The sequence below is a fragment of the Chiloscyllium punctatum genome, chromosome 46 (genome assembly GCF_047496795.1).
Source record: "Chiloscyllium punctatum isolate Juve2018m chromosome 46, sChiPun1.3, whole genome shotgun sequence".
Classification (NCBI taxonomy): domain Eukaryota; kingdom Metazoa; phylum Chordata; class Chondrichthyes; order Orectolobiformes; family Hemiscylliidae; genus Chiloscyllium; species Chiloscyllium punctatum.
In genome coordinates, this window is record NC_092784.1 from 61,811,777 (window position 1) to 61,834,209 (window position 22,433).

General features: G+C 44.9%; 1 protein-coding gene across 2 annotated transcripts in view; it reads right to left on the bottom strand.

Moving 5' to 3' along the window:
• dennd1c (DENN domain containing 1C) overlaps positions 1 to 22,433 on the bottom strand; it is a 67,369-nt gene that overhangs the window by 12,330 nt on the left and 32,606 nt on the right. Inside the window, exons 6-18 of one of the 2 annotated variants that reach the window (XM_072564441.1) lie at positions 20,466 to 20,535; positions 20,046 to 20,126; positions 18,677 to 18,751; positions 17,454 to 17,507; positions 15,607 to 15,717; positions 14,740 to 14,840; positions 14,551 to 14,596; positions 13,526 to 13,627; positions 9,570 to 9,695; positions 8,371 to 8,472; positions 7,383 to 7,473; positions 7,221 to 7,252; positions 1,787 to 1,858 (exon numbers count right to left, since the gene is read on the bottom strand). In XM_072564441.1, coding sequence (XP_072420542.1) covers positions 1,787 to 1,858; positions 7,221 to 7,252; positions 7,383 to 7,473; positions 8,371 to 8,472; positions 9,570 to 9,695; positions 13,526 to 13,627; positions 14,551 to 14,596; positions 14,740 to 14,840; positions 15,607 to 15,717; positions 17,454 to 17,507; positions 18,677 to 18,751; positions 20,046 to 20,126; positions 20,466 to 20,535 — 1,063 coding nt within the window. The remainder of the gene's footprint in view (positions 1 to 1,786; positions 1,859 to 7,220; positions 7,253 to 7,382; positions 7,474 to 8,370; positions 8,473 to 9,569; positions 9,696 to 13,525; positions 13,628 to 14,550; positions 14,597 to 14,739; positions 14,841 to 15,606; positions 15,718 to 17,453; positions 17,508 to 18,676; positions 18,752 to 20,045; positions 20,127 to 20,465; positions 20,536 to 22,433) is intronic. The other variant, XM_072564442.1, reaches the window with a different exon arrangement.

The following is a 22,433-nucleotide window of genomic DNA, read 5'->3' on the forward strand; positions in this document are numbered from 1 at the left end:
GCTTTAGGGACTGGGCCAACTGATCCTTTATCCCCTTCACTGTCAGGACAGATTACCTAAAGGTGCTGGGAATATGGTTTGGCGGGGCCAGGCCTTTCCCAAAATCGTGGGAGGAGTGCGTCGCCAAGGTGAAGCAGAAACTGGACTTTTGGGAGCACTGCTTCCTCTCTACTGCGGGTAAAAACCTGGTTATCAGGTGTAAGGTACTGTCTCTGTGGTGTTGTACCTGGGCAGGTGTGGCCCAGAATGGGTCTGTTTCAGTCACCTCAGCCATCTTCCCCTTCATCTGGAGGTCTAAGATGGACCGTGTCTGCAGGAACACCATGTACAAAACTCTGGGAGGGTGGAAGAACATACCTAATGTAGCCCTTATCCTGTGTGCATAGACCCTAGGTACATAAACACCAAGTGTCACCACGTACTGAGATTCTACCTGTCCCTGCTGTTGCGAGGGATTGGCCAGATCTCGGAGCCACAGAACACTCCAAGTAGTTCAACTATTTCCTATCACCCTCATGGAGACATTTGCAAAGAAAAACCCCTTTGACCACTAGTCCATCAAGAAGTGGTCAGCATGTAGTGTCCTCGAGATCCTGAGAGAAAAGGAGAGGGTGGTTCCTTTTAGGTTGTTCCCTGAGCAGACTGTCAAAGCCATTTGGCAGAATGCCTCATCACCAGAACTTTCCAACAAGCACCAAGACATCACCTGGCTGGTGGGGAGAAAGGCACTACTTGGGAGATCCCATTATGCATGCCTCGTCTGTCCTCGTCATTGCACACTGCCCTTGCAGACTCTCACAAATCTCCTGTTGGAATATGCCTTTGCAAAGGAAGTCTGGAGAGAGTTGCAATGGTGTTTGTTGAAATTCATCTCAAGCAGTTCTCTGACAGAGGTGTTTGTGCTCTATGCTCTCTATGTCCACACCTCAGGAACAAACATCAACTGTGCCTGGAGGACCTTTAACTCAGTGAAAGACAATCTTTGCTCTGCCCGAAACTAACTGGTCTTCCCAAGCAAGGAGCTGACCCTGACCGAGTGTTGCAGACGGGCACATCCCAAGGTCCAGGTCTATGTGCTGAGGGACACACTGAAGCTTAGAGCAGCTGCCGCCAAGGTGCAGTGGGGACAGACCACCGTCTGAGGACTTCCTGCCCAAGGTAAATGGGAATCCGTTCAGTTACCAGTTCCTCCTGGTGCCTCAAATATATGTAAATATAACCTTGCACAAATGAGAAATGTTTTTGGTTTATTTGCTGCAGAGAGTCAAACTCCAATGTTTGTTTGTTTCTCCATATGCTACTGTACAGAACCGAACTGCTGTAATAACTTTACAGGTGCTTTAAGATATTTTTATGAATGAAGTTTATTTTTGAAATAAAAATTAAATCAGAGATACGCAGCAGGGTTAGAGAGGAGGAGAGCAGAGACCACACAGCACTGTAGGTTTGGACATGGGTTAGAGAACACAAAGGGTGAATCCATGTGATACAAATAAAGTGAAAGATAGGTGGCTTTGATTGGACAATAAGCTACAAAGATGCGTAAGTAGGATCAGAGGGATTGTGGACCGGAAGTGAGATCCCAGCATGAGTTATTTCATATTTGTAACGTTTAGGTAAGAGTGACAGATGTTTCAATTAGAGCTGAATTGTTTCAGTTTCACCAGTTGTTATCATTCTCAGAGCTCCATGTTCAGACCATAGCTAACTTGGCAATCAGTCTACACAGCTTCAAGGATCACACTACCCCAATAGTGAATGGTGTGACCATTAACTCTGAACTTACATATTTATACATATTCTTCATGGCTGGATTGGTCTTGGATCTCACTGTGTGAATCAGAGCTCCACCACCTTTCTGCAAACAGAGAAAAAAAATCACAACATCACACAGGCCCACACCGTCATTGTCACCATCACCATCACATCAGATAGTCCATCACCGTAACCGCCAAACAGACCAATATTGTCATTGTCAGACAGACCAACACCATCACCATCAGACAATCCAACACCATCACCGTCAGACAGGCCAACACCATCACCGTCAGACAGTCTAACACCATCACCATCACCGTCAGACAGTCCAACACCATCACCATCAGACAGTCTGACACCATCAGAGAGTCTGACACCATCACCATCAGACAGGCCATCACCATCACCATCAGACAGTCCAACACTATCACGGTCAGACAGTCTGACACCGTCACGGTCAGAAAGACCATTATCATCAAACAGTCCAACACCATCACCATCAGGCATTCTAACATCATCACTGCCACACGGTCCAACATCTCCAGTGCCAGACAGTCCAACAGCTTCAGTGCCAGACAGATTGACACCATCACTGCCAAACAGTGCAACACTGTCACTGTCAGACTCTTTAACACCCGCACTGTCAGACAGTCCAACACCATCACCGCCAGACTGTACAACATGATCATTGCCAGACAGTGCAACACTGTCATTGTCAGAAACACCATCACCGTCAGACTGTCCAACACTGTCACTGCCACTTCAACACGGTTACCGCCAGACAGTCCAAAATCATCACTGTCAGACAGTTCAACATCGTCACCGTCAGACAATCCATCACCATCAGACAGTCCATTACCGTCACCATCAGACAGTCCAACACCATCAGAAAGTCCATCACCGTCACCGCTAGACTGTCCAACATCGTCATTGTCAGACAGTCCAACACCATCACCGTAAGACTGTACAATATGATCAGTGCCAGACAGTGCAACACTGTCATTGTCAGAAATACCATCATTGTCAGACTGTCCAACACTGTCACTGCCACTTCAACACTGTCACCGTCCGACAGTCCAAAACCATCACTGTCAGACAGCTCGACATCGTCACCGTCAGACAATCCATCACCATCAGATAGTCCATCACTGTCACCATTAGACAGTCCAACACTGTCACCATCAGACAGTCCAATACTGTCACCATCAGACAGTCCAACACTGTCACCATCAGACAGTCCAATACTGTCACCATCAGACAGTCCAATACTATCACCATCACACAGTCCAACACTGTCACCATCAGACAGTCCAATACTGTCACCATCAGACAGTCCAATACTGTCACCATCAGACAGTCCAATACTGTCACCGTCAGGCAGTTGAACACTGTCACTGCTAGAAAGTCAAACACCATCACTGTCAGACAGTGCAACACAGATACCTCCAGACTGTCTGACACCATCACAGCCAGACAGTCCAACATTGTCGCTGTCAGATAGTCCAACACCATCACCGTTAGACAGTACAACACGATCACCGTCAGACAGTCCATCACCGTCACCATCAGACAGTCCAACACCATCACCATCAGACAGTCCACCACCATCAGAATGTCCAATACCGTTAGTCCAATACCATTATCATCAAACAATCCAACATTGGCACTGTCAGACAGTCCAACACCATCACCATCAGACAGTCCAACGCCATCACCATCAGACAGTCCAACACCATCACCATCAGAGAGTCCTACACTGTCACTATCAGACAATCCAATACCATCACCGTCAGACAGTCCAACACCGTCACTGTCAGTCCAACACCATCACCGTCAGACAGTCCAACATCGTCATTGTCAGACAGTCCAACACCATCATCGTTAGACTATACAACATGATCAGTGCCAGACAGTGCAACACTGTCATTGTCAGAAACACCATCACTGTCAGACAGTCCAACACTGTCACTGTCAAACAGTCATGATTTGGAGATGCTGGTGTTGGACTGGGTTGTACAAAGTTAAAAATCACACAACACCAGGTTATAGTCCAACAGGTTTAATTGGAAGCACACTAGCTTTCGGAGCGTCGTTCCTTCATCAGGTGGTATTGGAGGGCTCAATCCTAACACACAGAATTTATAGCAAAAATTTACAGTGTGATGTAACTGTAATTATACATTGAAAAATTGATTGTTAAGTCTTTCATCTGTTAGAATACCATGATAGTTTCACTTCTTTCATGTGTAAATCACCAGACCTTTTTTAAAAGTTGCATTCTCAGGTTAGCTGTTAACAATGAGCGATAGCTAGACAATATGTTGAAGGTGTTGGCCCCCCTGTGTTCTCTGTCTATGCCATGATGTTTAGATTGATTCTAATCTAAAAAGTGAGATAACAGAGTTTTACATGAATGCATGCAGTTTTTGAGCAAAGTACAATGTACCCCTGCAAGTACAAATTCACCCCACAAAATATATGTGTGTGTATGTGGGTCTATGTCTGTCTGTGTGTGTGTGTCTGGGTTGGGGGTTGTGAGTGTGTGTGTGTGTGTGTGTGTGTGTGTGTAGTGCAATGGTGTTCACCTGCAATGTGACATGAACCCAAGGTCCCCGTTGAGGCCCTCCCTATGGGGACTGCACTTAGCTATCAGCCTCTGCTCGGCCACTTTCCTCTGCTGCCTGTCCCGAAGTCCACCTTGGAGGATGGTCACCCGAAGGTCGGAGGCTGAATGTCCTGGCCCACTGAAGTGTTCCCCAACTGGGAGGGAACCCTCCTGTCTGTTGATTGTTGTGCGGTGCCCATTCATCCGTTGTCGTAGCCTTTGCTCGGTTTCCCCAATGTACCATGCCCCAGGGCAACCTTGCCTGTAACGTATAAGATAGACAACGTTGGCTGAGTCACATGAGTACCTGCCATGTACAAGGTGGGAGGTGTCCCCAAGCATAATGGTGGTATCTATGTCCACACTCTGACACGTCTTGCAGCGTCTACCGTGACAGGGTTGTATGGAGTTGTCCTGAGAGCCGGGCAGCTTGCTACGAACAACGATCTGTTTGAGGTTTGGCGGTTGTTTAAAGGCAAATAGTGGAGGTGTGGGGAAGGTCTTGGTGAGGTGCTCATCCTCATTGATAATGTGTTGCAGGTCACGAAGAACATGGCATAGATTTTCAGCCCCTGGGAAATACTGAACAACGAAGGGTCCCCTGTCAGTTGCAGTACGTGTCTGTCTCCTGAGGAGGTCATTACAGTTCCTTGCTGTGGCACATCGAAACTGGCAGTCGATGAGTTGGGCATCGTAACCCGTTCTTGTGAGGGCATCCCTGAGTACTTCCAGGTGTCCATCACGTCCCTCCTTATCTGAGCAGATCCGGTGTATGTGTAGGGCTTGTCCATAGGGGATGACTGTTTTAATATGTTTTGGGTGGAAGCTGGAGAAGTGTAGCATTGTGAGGTTGTCTGTGGGTTTGCGATGGAGTGTGGTGCTGAGGTGTCCATCCTTGATGGAGATGCATGTGTCCAAGAATGAGACAGACAGTCGAGAGTAGTCTATGGTCATCAATCTCACCATGACATATTAAAACTATGGACAAGCCCTACGCGTACACTGGATCTGCTCAGACACGTGCTGCAACTGACAGGGTACCCTTCGTTGTTCAGTATTTCCCAGGAGCTGAAAATCTATGCCATGTTCTTCGTGACCTGCAACACATTATCAATGAGGATGAGCACCTCACCAAGACCTTCCCCACACCTCCACTACTTGCCTTTAAACAACCGCCAAACCTCAAACAGATCGTTGTTCGAGCAAACTGCCCGGCTCTCAGGACAACTCTATACAACCCTGTCATGGTAGACGCTGCAAGACGTGTCAGAGTGTGGACATAGGTACCACCATTAGGCGTGGGGACACCTCCCACCTTGTACAGGGCAGGTACTCATGTGACTCGGCCAACATTGTCTATCTTATACGTTACAGGCAAGGATGCCCTGGGGCATGGTACATTGGGGAAACCGAGCAAAGGCTACGACAACGGATGAATGGGCACCGCACAATAATCAACAGACAGGAGGGTTCCCTCCCAGTTGGGGAACACTTCAGTGGTCCAGGACATTCAGCCTCGGACCTTCGGGTGACCATCCTCCAAGGTGGACTTCAGGATAGGCAGTGGCGAAACGTGGCCAAGCAGAGGCTGTTAGCTAAGTTCGGTACCCATAGGGAGGGCCTCAACCAGGACCTTGGGTTCATGTCACATTACAGGGGACCACCACTGCACTACACACACACTCTCTCTCTCACACACACACAGGCACTCCTATACACACATACACACGGACACACATATACACAGACGCGCACACAGACACCCACACACTCCCACGCTTACATGCACCCCTTCACAGACTTAAGACACTCGGCACTCACTACACACACACATACATACACTTCCTCACACTCACAACCCCCAACCAAGACGGACACAGACAGACACGGACCCACATGCAAACATATATTTTGTGGGGTGAATTTGTACTTGCAGGGGTACATTGTACTTTGCTCAAAAACTAAATGCATTCATGTAAAACTCTGTTATCTCACTTTTTAGATGAGAATCAATCTAAACATCATGGCATAGACAGAGAACACAGGGGGTTAACACCTTCAATATATTGTCTAGCTATCACCCATTGTTAACAGCTAACCTGAGAATGCAACTTTTAAAAAAAGGTCTGGTGATTTACACATGAAAGAAGTGAAACTATCATGGTATTCTAACAGATGAAAGACTTAACAATCAATTTTTCAATGTATAATTTCAGTAACATCACACTGCAAATTTTTGCTATAAATTCTGTGTGTTGGGATTGAGCCCTCCACTATCACCTGATGAAGGAGCGACGCTCCGAAAGCTAGTGTGCTTCCAATTAAACCTGTTGGACTATAACCTGGTGTTGTGTGATTTTTAACTATCAGACAGTGCAATACTGACCTGTCAGATAGTCCAACACTATCACGTGACATTCAAAATTCATCTTTGAATGTCCTCTCTCCCTTATCCCTAAAGCCCACCCTCTCTCCCAGTTCCCTCCACACTCTTCCCCTTCCGCACTTCTCCCTACATAATTCCCCATCTCTTTGTCCTCCATCTGTTTTGCCCTCTCTTTATCCCCCTCTTCCCTTCACTCCAGCCAAGTTCCGTCCCTCTTCTTTCCTCGGAATCCTCCATAGTTTTAAACAAAATATAATTGTGTTTCTCCAACTCATTTGCCTAGTTCCCTTCCATTTGTTGATCTGCCCCGTTTCACATTTCTCTCTTCCATCTAGAATCTGTTGGCTTTTCACACCCAATCTTGGTGTTATTGTTCATGTCTTCTCTCAAACCTCTCACCAGCCCTACTTGTATCCTGAAATTTGGCCTTCAATGGCTTTATAACTAAACTGAAAAGTTTGTTTGACTTACCTTAAAGTTTTGAATCCACAACTTGGAGTAGCCTGGGATAGGGAGAGAGAGAGAGAAAAGAGATAGCGTCATGCTATTCAGCAAAGTAGAGTATTGTAGGGAGAGGCAGCTTGTGTCTATGTTTGATAATGTAAGAGTAAACTCAAGATTAACAGCTCTTACCTGATGAAAAGCCACCTAGATTGACTTCCTCTTCGAATATATCAGTCAATTCTTTCCCTTGATTAAGTTTTTCCAGTCGATTGTCTATAAACTGAATCCAAAACAGAGGAGAATTTAACTGCTCTTATCTCTGATTGGGCTGGGGTAGGCCAGTCATTTAAAATGGTTATGAAGAGTTCAGAGAGCGCAGGAATTAATTTCTTTATATGTTAAAGTCAGAGTTGCTTTACTTCCCAACAGGGATTGTCTAAGGAAGAAATCAATATATTTTTCAAGGGAAATATAGGAAACAGCATTCCATCAGAGACTGTGTGTTGAGAGTGGGGCAGGGATTTATTTGGAAATTGATACACAGTTATGGGGAGAGAGTGGGGACAGTGTGGGGCAGGAGAGTTAGTTTGGAATTGATACAGGGCTATGGAGAGAGAGTGTGGAAAGTGTGAGGCAGGAGAGTTAGCTTGGAATTGATACATGGCTATGGGGAGAGTGTAGGGAGAGTGTGGGGCAGAAGGGTTAGTTTGGAATTGATACAGGGCTAAGGGGAGAGAATGGGGCAGTGGGATTAATAGAGAGCTTTGGGGAGAGTGTGGGCAGGGTGTTTAGGATGATACAGGACCACGGGGAGGGGTTGAGCAGTGGGAGATGAGTTTGCAATTGTTGTGGCATAGACTTGGAATGTCTATGATGGGCTGAAAATGTGTTGCTGGAAAAGCACAGCAGGTCAGGCAGCATCCAAGGAACAGGAGAATCGACGTTTCGGGCATCAGCCCTTCTTCATGATGGGCTATGATGGGCTCAATGTGCACTTTCTTTGTTGTAAAATTCAAAGGTGTTTTTCATTTGGAATGCTGAGTGGAAGAGGAACTTGGGACCCTTAGTCATTGTATTAAGAAATTACTCATCAGATTGAGAGTCTTAATGTTGAGTAGTGAACCCCACCAAATGCTGGGTTCATCCTAATATATGTTGCCATCTTGCCAAGTCTCACCTGTTTGAAGAGCTGAAGATGTACTGCATGTTGCAGGAAATCCTTCATCCAGGCAGGTTTGTGATTCAAAAATATCTCCTCACTAAATGTGACTGATTCATCCTAAGCATAAAGGAAAACAGACTCCATTAATAGCTTCTCTTCTTTCCCATTGTTTTCCTAGGTTCCTTGAACTGTTACCAATCATTGAATTAATCTGCATTAAAAGATGCCATTTGGCCCATTGTCAAAGAGCTATCTGATTAGTCTCACTACCCTGTTCTTTCCCCAAAGCTCAGCAGATGCTTCCTCTTTAAGTATTTATCCAACTTACATAAAAAGTCTGTTTTGAATCTGTTTCCAGTGCCATTCTGTGCCTAGCTCTTCATTATCCGCGACCCTTCCCTTGTCCAATGGACAACAGACAAGTAATGATCAGGGGCAGGAACTCTTTCTGTTGTAGAAATCAGCAACAATTGTCCCTCTCGAGATCAGGTTTCTGGGCTGTGGCAGTTTGGACACCATCATGTCATGCCACGTGACAGCCAAAACATTAAGCTCTCAAGGAAACTACATTAACCCCACGTACAAATTAATGAGTAAATAATTACATTTCTATAATTTTTGTCATTTTACTCAATCTCTTGGGAAAGTGGTCTCACATTTAACATTAATATGTAGGAAAAAATTTATGGTCGAACACTCTGCCCATCATATCCTTTCTTGTTTCTTTCTATTTTAACAACGGACCTCTGGCCAATAACCTCTGAATGTTCCTACAGTAACACTAATGCAAGTTTACATTTAAACAGCGCCTGGCTGTTAACTGTCAATCTTGCCATGTAATTAGCACTGTAAATGAAGTGTACATTTTCCTCCAGAATTTATATTCTTGGCAGTTGTCCTAATGAGTTCAAAATGGAAAGCTTTGTCAAAATGTATCTTTCCTCAACAACATATAACCTCTGTCCAATCAAATGATAACTGTACATTCAAATTAATTTCATTCTCTCTCTAATTATTTGCTGTCTCACAGTAAGATTTATATGCCCCTTCCTGATATTTTCAAGGTCCTCAGAGTAAAGGTAAAAATTGCTGTCTCCAACCATTGGTGAGTTTGGGAAAGATGCCTCCTTATTGAACACTGAGTCTTCAAGTCTAAGTTGTCAGGATACAGGTGGAAGAGATGGGGTTGGGTCTGAGTGAGCGTGGACACTCACAGAGTTAAATTTAAGAGCATCCTGATAGCTTCCAAAGATTGCAGCCTGTGCCCTGAGAAAGGCTCTTGCCACCACATCGCCAGTAACTGCGGACTGCTTCTTCAACTTCATTTTCAGAACGGACACCTGAAACAAACAAACAAAAGGTCAGCGGTCATCGAGGGCAGCCACCAACATTTCCCATTTATACTCTCACCCCCTCCCAATTCTTCTCCACAGATGAATTACTCTTGGCTGAAATCCTAGCCTTTAACCTGCCCTTTTCAGAATCATGGAATGTGGGCATCTCTGGCAAGGTAAAAACAATGACTGCAGATGCTGGAGAGCAAATACTGGATTAGTGGTGCTGGAAGAGCTCAGCAGTTCAGGCAGCATCCAACCAGCAGCGAAATTGACATTTCGGGCAAAAGCCCTTCATCAGGAATCAGGATTCCTGATGAAGGGCTTTTCCCCAAAACGTCGATTTCGCTGCTGGTTGGATGCTGCCTGAACTGCTGAGCTTTTCCAGCACCACTAATCCAGCATCTCTGGCTAGGCCAGCATTTATTCACCATCCCCAAAGATCCAGAGGACAGTTCAGAATCAGTTATATTGTTGTAGGTCTGGATCACATGTTGGCCAGATTAGGTAAGGATAGCAGATTTCCTTTCCGAAAGGACAGTGGTGACCCAGATGGATCTTTGTGACACTGACAATTGTTAGATGGCTGTCGTTAGAAGAGGTTTTAAAATTCCATTCTTGATAACATTGATTTCAAATTTCACCATCTGCCATGATTGAATTCAAATATATGACCCAGAACATTAGCCTGGTGTTCAGGTCTACTGGTTCAGTGAGATTACCATTACCCCACCACCTCCCTCCTTGTAGCCACAGTATTTATATGATTGGTTCAATTCAGTTTCTCATCAATGGCAACCTCAGGCTGCTGATAGTGGGGTATTCAATGACGTAAAATCATTGAACATCAAGGAGTGGGCTGCTTGAGTATCAGAGGAGTCATGATTGGTGCTGAACATTGTACAATCATCAATTAATATTCTCATTCTGTTCTAATGATGGATGGAAGGTCACTGACGGAACAGCTGAAGATGGTTGGGTAGAGCATTATGTTGAGGAACTCTTGAAGTTACAATCTGGGATTGAGATGACTGACTTTCAACAACAATCATCTAGTTTTAGTGTGCAAGGAAGGAAGGGTGCAAATTTCTTTGATGTCTGCAAATGCTATAGCCTTATCTTTTAAAACTGGTGTGCTGGGCTCTCCCATTGTTGAGGATGGGGACATTTATGGAGTTTTCTCTCTTTGTTGGTTGTTTAATTATCCACACAGAGAAAGTGAAGACTGCAGATGCTGGTGAGAGAGAGTTGATAAGTGTGGCGCTGGAAAAGCACAACAGGTCAGGCAGCATCTGAGGAGCAGGAAAGTTGACATTTCGGGCATAAGCCCTTCATCAGGAATGTTTAATTATCCACCACCATTCATAACTAGATGTGACAGGACTACAGAGCTTAAATGTGATATGTTGATTGTGTCTATCCCTTGTTACTTCTACAATTTGGCATGCAAGTAATCCTGTTTTATTGTTTCACCAGGTTGACACCCATTTTCAGTTCCAGCCAGTGCTGTTCCGGCATGGTCTCCTATCTTCTTCATTAAACTCGGGTTGATCCAGCCATGATAGTAATAATAGAGTGGGAGATATACCAGACCGTAAGGTAACAGAAAGTGGCTGAATACACCTCTGCTGCTACTGACGGTCCTCATTGATATTCAGTGTTGAATTGCCAGATCTGTTTGAATCTATTCAGCATGTCCTCCCTGGAGCGTTGGAGGCTGAGGGGTGACGTTATAGAGATTTATAAAATCAGGAGGGGCATAGCTGGGGTAAATAGACAAGGTCTTTTCCCCTGGGTTGGGGGATTCCAGAACTAGGGGGCATAGGTTTAAGGTGAGAGGGGAAAGATTTAAAAGGAACCTAAGGGGCAACGTTTTCATGCAGAGGGTGGTCTGTGTATGGAATGAGCTGCCACAGGAAGTGGTGGAGGCTGGTACAATTACAACATATAAAAGGCATCTGGATGGGTATATGAAAAGGAAGAGTTTAGAGGGATATGGGCCAAGTGCTTGCAAATGGGACTAGATTAACTTAGAAAATCTGGTCGGCATGGATGAGTAGGACTGAAGGGTCTGTTTCCGTGTTGTACATCTCTATGACTCTATAACTACACAAGACGATAAGAGTACCCTCAAAATGAAGCTGCACTTTGTCTCCACATGGAGTGTACCGATCACTCTTGCTATAATGGATCTGTGCATCTGTGCTAGGGAGACTGGTGAGACTGAGGTCACATCTGGTTTTCCCTCTTGTTGGTTCCTTTATAACATGTTGCAGATTCAGCCTGGTAGCAATTTCCTTTAGAAGTCAGCCAGTTCAGTCCATAGTAGTGCTGCCAAGTCACTCCTAGTAGTGGACATTGAAGTCCTCCACCTAGAGGCCTCCACCATTCCTCCACCATTCGAGCCACCTCTGGTCCCACTCCAAGTGATGTTCAACATGGAATGGAACTGACTGATCAGCCAAGGGTGGGGAACAAGTAGTGAGAGGTGAGGTGACAAGCAAGAGGTTGGTTTGAGTTATAGAGAAAGGCTGGATAGGCTGAGACCTTTTTCACTGAAGTGTAGGAGGTTGAGAGATGGCTTTATCAAAGTCTATAAATTAATGAGAGATATAGATAGAGTTAATGGTAGGGTGTCTTTTCCCTAGGATGTGGCATTTCAAAGCAAGGGGCATATTTTTACAGTGAGAGGAGATAGACTTTTAAAAAAGACGTGGGGGCAAATATGTGTCCATGACTTAATGCAATGAGACCTCATGAGTTCTGGTGTCAATGTGGAAGATTCCTAGAGGAACTCCTTCCTTCCTATATATTACTCTGTTGTCACCTAGGCTGGGACTATCCTGGCAGTGGGACAGACAATATTCAGAGATAGTGATAGTGGTATCTGAGACATTATGTATAAGATCTGATTCTGTACGTAACTATGTCAGATTGTTGCTTGACTGCTCTGTCAGATTTAGCTCTCCCATATTTGGCACTAGACTCCAGCTACATTCCCTCTAATTTTGGTTTCTTCTGCAGGTATGCAGCAGTGATTTCTGAAATGATAAGCCAACGCTAGGAATGGCGTCAGAATGCTGATTGGCATTGCATAGGCCTTCAAAGCAGCATCTGTGCAGAACATTGGTCCCCACACATTAGCAAAGAGGACTTGACAGTGTTGATCAGACAGTGTTTGCCCTTGTTGTACCTGCTGCCTGGGTGATTGAAGTGGTAAGGTTTACTCGTTTTCATTCTTTTTAGAATTCAAAGCAATTTAATGTAACTGCGTGGCTTGCTCGGCCAAATCAAAGACCATTAAGAATTAATCACTTCACTGTGGGTCTGAAGTTACATGCAGATTGAGTGAGATCAGCAAACCTAGTTCCCTATGTTGAAAATCACACAATACCAGGTTATAGTCCAACAGGTTTAATTGGAAGCACACTAGCTTTCGGAGCGATCAGGTGATCACCTGATGAAGGAGCGTCGCTCCGAAAGCTAGTGCTTCCAATTAAACCTGTTGGACTATAACCTGGTGTTGTGTGATTTTTAACTTTGTACACCCCAGTCCAACACCGGCATCTCCAAATCATAGTTCCCTATGGATAGTAGTGATCTAAATGAGTTTTTATGACAACTGACAATAATTTTACGATCAATGTAGTCTTCAATTCTAAGTCTGTTCCCTGAATTCAGATTTCACCAGCTGGTGTGAAGGAACCTCTGTGCCCAGGGTTTAGCATAACCTCTGGATTACTAATTCAATGACAAGACTGCCATACTGCTATTTCCCTTCAGTCACTCTCGTTTGCAGTGGAATGTCATGGCTAACTTTGTCACTGTGAACTCACCACATCTGGCGGCAACTTATCCAGATCATTGAATGGTGATTCCAGTGTGTTTGAGTCAACATTTAATATAACCACATCCTCCAGAGCTCTGCTTCGGACTTTCTGCAAAAGAAAGGGATATCTGAAGGAACAAACTTTCATTTCTCTCATTCGCATTTACTTTGGGAAAGATAGGGATCTGAGATAAAGTTAGGACTGCTGATGCTGGAGATCAGAGTCAAAAAGTGTGGTGCTGGAAAAACACAGCCGATCAGGCAGCATCCGAGGAGCAGGAGAGTCGACATTTTGAGCATAAGCCCTTCATCAGGAATGTCTCAGAGTAAACCCATTCAGCAGTGCTGCATTCACTGTCTTCTCCACAGTCAGTTCGGATACTTCAGTCTGTGTGACCATACCCACTAGATCATTCCCTAACCCTCATATCAATGAGACTCGTGACTGGAAAACCAATTGTGATAGATTGGGAAATGTTCAGTGCCTTGTCACCTCAAAACACCTCAAAAATGCTTCATTCTGTATTTGGATTTTGAAATTCAGTGACTATTATTATGTAACTTGGTGTGGTGGCCATAATATATACTGAAAGGTTCTGAAAACAGGTTATGTTTTGGGTGGAGGTTTATTGGATCAGATACTGGGAGAATTTGTTACTCTATTGTGAAGTACCATGAGATCTTTAATATCTATCTGAACCACTCGATTGCATTCTGAATTTCTGGAATGTGGTTTGAACTCACAATCTTGTCCTTCTGTTATTGTTTCTTCTGAACATTATTCTGCATGTATCTATTTTATCTGGACTTTTATCCTGTTGCAACAGTGGGAGAAAGCAAAGCAAGTGTCAGGATAAGAGTGTGTTTCTACAGGAGATGACAGAGACATTGAACAGTTGTCAAAGGTCAAAGTTTGTTCCTTGGCTGTGGTCAGAATATGAAGCTTGGTGGGAAAAAAGAAACAAACTTTGAGGAATGGCATTTGTCAGCACTACTGAAGAGTGAGATAGTGAAACACACTGACCCACTCACCTCCATCAAACTTGAGTGGATCCCTATGATGTAAGGCATTGGAGCACTGGAAGTATAACAGACAAGAGAAAGGGTTAATATGCTGACCTTTCACCTCCAGCATCTGCACTAAACTTCAACCATTACTGAGATGCCTACTGTTTATCAGCTCTCCCTCTCCAAGTAACAGTAAATGAAAGGATTTCTTACCAGCAGTAATCAAGGAGATGTGGAGGGAGCACAGGGATGTAGATATGCTGCCAGTACATGGGATACAGCATCGAGGTTGAGCCGTGTACACAAGCAGTTAACTGTGGAACAGAAAACAAATAGCAATGTACAAATAGATAAATCACAGAGAATGACTCAAGCTCCTGACTACAACCTGTGGCCACCTTCTGACAAATTGAGGGGAATGTCTTCCCCAATACTGGAGGAAGAAGACAATGGAGGCTTGAAGATTAAGCAGGGATTAAAGGAGAACAACATGTGAGAGTCTAAAAAGCATGGTGCTAATGATTGAGAAATATTGATGGTGCTCATCACCACAGCAAAGTGCCAGTGAACACCGGTGTGAGTGTTCTGACTGGGAAGAAGGGAAATTGTTGAGGAAGTTTTTACCTTTCCCAATGCCAACCTCTGTCCAGTAGGTTTGTGTGGTTCAGAGTGACCAGATGTTCCTCTATACCACACCCACAGTACAAACATTCTCTGAATGCAGGTAATGTAATTGGGATTGTCCAGGAACACCTATACAGAGGCACCTTCCAACAGCTCTCCACTGACAAGGCTGAGGAGCAATAGAATTCTCCTGAGTGTCTCGTCTTAAATTCTAGCCACTTTGTTGATCTGGGGTGAGATTAGACAACTCTGAATGGATCAAAGAAAGCTGAATGTTCTGTTAGGGCATCTCAGTTCAAGAATCCATGAACTCTTTAGATATAGACTGTCCCAGCTAACCCTGTAGATACAATCACCGCTGTACTCTGTAGAGATAGATGGTTGAAGCTGAGTGCTGGAAGAGAATTGGGAAGGGATAGAGATTGAAGAATGACAGCAGTCTAAGCTGTCACTCACCGTGCTGAGCTTGCTGCAGGTGATAATGATGCGTCTCTCATGTAGCATACTGGCATAGAGGTGCAGCATGTTGTTCACATCCACAGCAACCACATATTCTGTCAGGTTCCTCTGTAAGCCAAAAAACATTTATACAAAACTGGCCAACAAACAGGAAATGAATTATGCAAAATTGAGCAATATCATATGAGAAAAACTGAATCAATATCAATACAGCACTCAATAATCCCTCACTTATTTTTGTAACTGAGTAAAATCTTCTTCAGTTTTGTGTCATTGCACAAAATCATTAATTCAGATCAACTTCCTTTTATGTCTCTGTTCTCTCTCCCCGTAAGACATACTGCTACTGCCTGGTTTGTGAGACACTCAGAGACTCATCAAAAATGCAAAGGAACTAGACAGGGCAGATTTCTGAACAGAAGCAGGAGCTGTGATCAATCTGGAATATCTTTTCCTACATGGGTTGACTGTTAGGGTGAGGGGGGTGCAGGGAGGATTTGGGATAATAATGTATGGAGAATGCAGCAATCAATGCTCATTGTGATTATGATTCTTGATTCTGATAGAAATATATTGTAGTTCAGCCAACTCTAACTCCTTCACGCAAAACATTCAGTGAAGGCTTGCTGTGTACATTTTGCAGTGATATGAGGTATTTATAGAAAGACGGCTATACAATGTCACTCTTAATAGGCCTCTGAACCTCCCAGTAACCTTACCAAAAAACAGCACCTTAAACTCATAAACTAGAATTTCACAGGCCCTATGACTGTTTATAGATTGAGTGTAAAATTCTGGTGTGTGAATAGATGTGACATTATCAGCTCCTACTCCAATATCAAGACCTCTTTTCAGGTTTCTTTTCCCAAATGGATGCCCCCACCCAGATATCCTCTCCCTGTGCTCTGACCCTGAAAAGCACAGGCCTTCCCAATCCCAATTCTCTGAGCTTCCTATCCTGGCCCTTGCCACCTTCAAATAACCTCCCTGCTGACCAGCTCTTACTTATCCTGCAGGAACTGGGTGCTGTTCCAGCAGAGGGTTCACAACTCTTCAGGGAGAGACTAGGAAGCTGATGCCAACTAGACTGGTGGGGCTCCCCAGAGCATTAACTGCCTATGGGGCAGATCGCCTGAGTCAGGGTGAATTTCAGTATCTTTTAAGCAATAGGCAGTAAACACCACCATCTGTAAAATCCTGAACAATGTCTAATAAGTGTTCTATGAGTTCTATGCATTGTTCAATGTTCTTTCTGCCTGACATCAGCGATATTCACACATAACATCTCCAGCGGGGTTCATAGTAATGGGAGCTCTGGCTGGTTGTTATTTGGCGAGATTTGTTGGAAAGTGAATTGGACAGATCTGTGTACGCGTGTGTCAATGTACAAATCTATTTTGAGTGTATTTTGCATTCTTTCCCAAGACCTAGAAGCCACTTCTTGCTGATTCCTGATTGCCCTGGATATGAGTGGCCATTTCAGAGGACAGTTGAGTGTCAATGTGGTCCAGTTATGGTCCAAACCAGAGGACAGCAGTTTTGCTTCTGTCCCTTGAGGACATTAGTGAAGCAGATACATTTTTACAACCGTCACTTCCACATTTACTGATCAAATTTAAATTCCATTAGCAGCCATTATCGGATTCCAACACGTATTCCCAAAGCATTAGCCCTGGATTACCAGATCGGTGATATTACCATTCTCCACTGGCTGTGCCTGATATAAATTGAATGGGTTCCTGCAGGTAGTTTGCAAAACATCGGCCAAGCAGATTTCCCACTGGGATGATCACTGCCCCAGTCAGGCAGTCCACCACTGCCCCTCAACACTCTGTCATACTTACACTCTCTGGTATAGTAGGTAAGCTGTTGTTGTCGGGGGCAATAAAATAAGAAAGCTGGAAGGAGAAGAGATCAAAAAGTTATGTTTGTATTTGAAGTTATAAAACATACAGTTTGCAGAGTGTCATTGCTCAGTGTTTGTCGCAATGAGATTAATTTTCAGGAATGTAGTTCCCACAAGGCATTAATGAGAAAATTGAGGCAGTTAACAGAGGTGCAAGGCAAAAGGATTGAAATAAGAAGTATTTTGTGATGCTTAATAATGCTGGAGACTGACATCTTCCCCCTCCTGGTTCCTCCCCTCTCCTTCTCTTCTCTCTCCCCATGTCTCCTGTATCCCCTCTCCCCCTTTTCTCCCAACCCATTTTAATCCATCCCCCACCCACCTTGAAAGGAAGCCTACAGCAGCAGTTTAATAAGGTGATGGAGACACTGGTCAGGCCTAAAGGACCTGATGTTCCAGCAATGATTTACTGTTTCCCAATAAGAAATGTCCCAATGTCTTTCTGAAACCTGGTTACAGCTAATATTGCCAACACTGGGACTCATGCCTACCTGCAATAGAGGCTGATTCATAGCCTTCAGGCTGTCAACTTCCCTTCGTCTCCAAGGAAGAAATATCAGACTGAACAATAGGGAAACCATGATGATTGATCTGTAAGGGAGATGGAGTGCAGCCTGTGGGATACCTGGAGGGGAAAGTATCCAATGGTTGCCTCACACAGTCCGAAACGGACTGCTCTGTCCTGTATGGCCTGTTGCTCCCAAGCTGAGCCAGAGAGAACATGGTCTGTCTTTCACATCTCCCATCTAGATAACCCCCTTAGGATCTCTGCCTCAGAATCTCCACCCTCAGGGGCTCCCTTTCAGGTTCTCCACCTCAGGATCTCCCCATCAGGATCTCCCTTGGGGTCTCCACCATGCAAACTGACTCCATAGTTACTAGGCTTCTATCCTTTGGATTATAAAGACTGAATTGTAGAGTTATATTTGCAAACTAGGAAACCATTGTTAACAAAAGAAAGATTGACAATCTGCATAATTAGAGTACGTTAGCCTGCAGACAGCACATTTTTTACACAACAGGAGCACAGGTTGCTAGTTAAGTTGGCCAGCATGCATGGGGTGCTGCTTGAGGTAAATTAGATTGAAGTTAGGTGCTGTTTGGGTTAATCTGGTCAATTCCAGTATAGTGGCTTTGGTTATCGGGTTTCACCCGACTCACCGATAGCATACCACTACTAGGATCCCTCTTCTGATCTTTCAGAAACCGTCCTGTTGTAACTCCCAGCTTCTGGGCCTTGTGAAACAGTATTATGTATTATTTTTCATTCTAAAATATCACATGACAATGTACACACTACCAACTTTATGTTAAACAAAATGCTGCACTTGCTGAGGTGAGCTACGGATCAGTAGGCAGTGCTCTCACTGAGTCAGAACCTGGGAGCCCTTGTCCCACTCCATAGATATCAGCACATAATCCAGGCAGACACTCTGAGTGCAGTGCTGAGGAAAGGCTGTATTGTCAGAGGCACTGTCTTCCAGATCAGACTGCTGGCCTCTTGGGTGTATATAATTCCATGGCATCCTTTCAAAGAAGAGCTGGGGAGTTCTCTCCAGTGCCCTGGTCAATAATTAACCAACCAGCATTTCAAAAGCAGATCATCTCATCATTGTCACATTGCTGTTTGTGGGAGCTGTTGCTCTGAAAATTGGCTGTTGTGTTGCTCGAATTATGACAGCAACTACTCTTCGAAGGTACTTTATATCACAAAACATTCCTGAAGAAGGGCTCATGCTCGAAACGTCGATTCTCCTGCTCCTTAGATGCTGCCTGACCTGCTGTGCTTTTCCAGCAACACATTTTCAGCTCTGATCTCCAGCATCTGCAGTCCTCACTTTCTCCATCACAAAACATTATCAACCTGAAATATTCACTCTGTTGACCCTATTTCAATCTGGATTGTAAATAACCTCTGGCTATTTTTATAAATGGGGCAGATGTACTTTCCAACGAAACTAAATGGCCAATTTTAGATGCTCCCCACCTAGGATTACTAAAACCACCCATTGTACTGTACCCTAGTTTATCTCAGGGATTTATGGCAGTTTTGCTGGTTTGTTTGATGACAGAGAAAGATTTAAAAAGTACATGACGAGCAGTTTTTTTACAGAGAGAGTGTTTCATGTGTGGAATGAACTGCAGAGGACGTAGTGGTTGCAGGTACAGTTACAACATTTAAAAGACATTTGGATAAGTCCATGAATAGGGAAGGTTTGGAGGGACAAGGGCTAGGAGTAGGCAGGTGAGACTGCTTTAGTTTGAGAATATGTTATGCATGGACTAATTGGACCAAAGAGTCTGTTTCCATACTGTGTGACTCTATGACTCTATCCAAAGATGGTATACTGACCAAGTCAAAATTCCTATTAATCGAAGGTATACAAAATGAACATCGCTTTGCTTTTTTAACAGGCCTATAGTGCACAGCCCAGAAAGTGGGAATGGGGACAGTATGAAATGATTGTGGATGTCCTGAGGTTGTGAAAGATGCTAAATAAATGGAGTCTCTTTCGTCTTTTTAACTTACAAGTTCAAGTTTGAGTGGAGAGTCTGGTTGGGGAGGTGGGTGAATATACAGGATTCTTAAGAGTTCTTTCACTTCATTGTCCTGCAGAAATGAAAACAAAACTTATTATAACACACAAAGAGGTGGCCAGTGCACTGAGGCAAAGGAGCAAACTCTCAAAAACATCAGCACGTGGTAAGGTTGGAAGCGTTCTAAAGGGAAGGGGTACAGGTTGGGTGAATTTCCATCATATTAGGAGTTTGATTTATTGTTGTCACATGTACCAAGATACATTGAAAGGTGTTTTGTGTGGTTTACAGGCACATCATACCATCCAAAGTGCATCAGAGCAGCAGAACTCAAAACTCAAACAAACTCACATTAACATGTGTGATACAGTAGATTGACTGAGGTTATAATTTTACACATTGTAATATTTACCTGTCCTTTTGCCAGGCAGTCAGCGATATTATTTAGAAGCTTGTAGAAAACTTCAAACCAGGGCAAGAAACTAGGAAACAAATGGAGCAATAAATAAAAGGTTGCAAGGACCCAGTTACAAAAGAAAAGCTGTCCCAGTTCAGTTAAGAGATTTCATTTAATTTATCCCTATTTTAAAATAATTATTATATGAAATGGTGGAGGCTGGCACAATTGCAACATTTAAAAAGCATTTGGATAGGTTTATGAATAGGAAGGGTTTGGAGGGGTATGGGCTGGGTGCTGGCAGGTGGGACTAGATTGGGTTGAAATATCTGGCCGGCGTGGATGAATTGGACCAAAGGGCTGTTTCTATGCTGTACATCTCTATGACTCTATGTTGCATACTTTGCCAATGACTACTCCAGGTTTATATTCCCTTTAATATCTTCATTATATTCCAATGTCTCTGACATTATTGTCTATTTGTATCCATTCATTGATCTTCTCTGGAAATGCTTCCCAGAAAGTGTTCCTGTCTCGCTGGGCATGAACTGAGAGCTACTGTCTGTCCTTCAGCATCTTGAATTCATACTCACTGTTCAGGTGTGAGCCTAGATACTGAGAGTCAGCAAACACTTACTTTTAAATTAATCTGACCTGCCTTCAACATCTTACAGAGGGTCTCACACTCCTCTCTCCCCAGGGATGGGTCTCTCGCACTTCTCTCTCCCCTAGGGATGGGTCTCTCACACCCCTCTCTCCCCAGTGATGCATCTCTCGCATTCCTCTCTTCCCCCAGGGGTGGGTCTCTCACACTCCTCGCTCCCCCAGGGACGGGTCTCTCACACCCCTTTCTCCCCAGGGATGTGTCTCTCACACTCCTCTCTCCCCAGGGATGTGTCTCTCACACTTCTCTCTCTCCAGGGGATAAGTCTCTCACACCCCTCTCTCCCCAGGGATGTGTCTCTCACACCCCTCTCTCCCCAGGGATGTGTCTCTCACACCCCTCTCTCCCCAGGGGATAAGTCTCTCACATTCCTCTCTCCCCAGGGATGTGTCTCTCACACCCCTCTCTCCCCAGGGATGTGTCTCTCACACCCCTCTCTCCCCAGGGATGTGTCTCTCACACTCCTCTCTCCCCAGGGATGAGACTCTCACACTCCTCTCTCTCCATGGACAAGTCTCTCACAGTCCTCTATCCACAGGGCATGAGTCTCTCACACCCCTCTCTCCCCAGGGATGTGTCTCTCACACTCCTCTCTCCCCAGGGATGAGACTCTCACACTCCTCTCTCTCCATGGACAAGTCTCTCACAGTCCTCTATCCACAGGGCATGAGTCTCTCACACACCTCTCTCCCCCAGGGGTGAGGCTCTCACAGTCCTCTCTCCCCAGGGGATGAGTCTCTCAAACTCCTCCTTCCCCAGGGACAAGTCTCTCACAGTCCTGTCTCCCCAGGGGATGAGTCTCTCACACTCCTCCCTCCCCAGGGACAAGTCTCTCACAGTCCTGTCTCCCCAGGCATGAGTCTCTCACATCCCTCTCTCCCCGAGGGATGAGTCTCACACACTCCTCTCTCCCTCAGGGACATGTCTCTCACACCCCTCTCTCCCCCAGGGATGTGTCTCTCATACTCCTCTCTCCCCAGGGACAAGTCTCTCACAGTCCTGTCTCCCCAGGCATGAGTCTCTCACATCCCTCTCTCCCCGAGGGATGAGTCTCACACACTCCTCTCTCCCTCAGGGACATGTCTCTCACACCCCTCTCTCCCCCAGGGATGTGTCTCTCATACTCCTCTCTCCCCAGGGGATAAGTCTCTCACATCCCTCTCTCCCCAGGGATGAGTCTTTCACACCCCCCCTCTCCCTCAGGGACACGTCTCTCACACCCCCCCTCTCCCTCAGGGACACGTCTCTCACACTCCTCTCTCCCCCAGGGACAAGTCTCTCACACTCCTCTCTCCCCCAGGGACAAGTCTCTCACACTC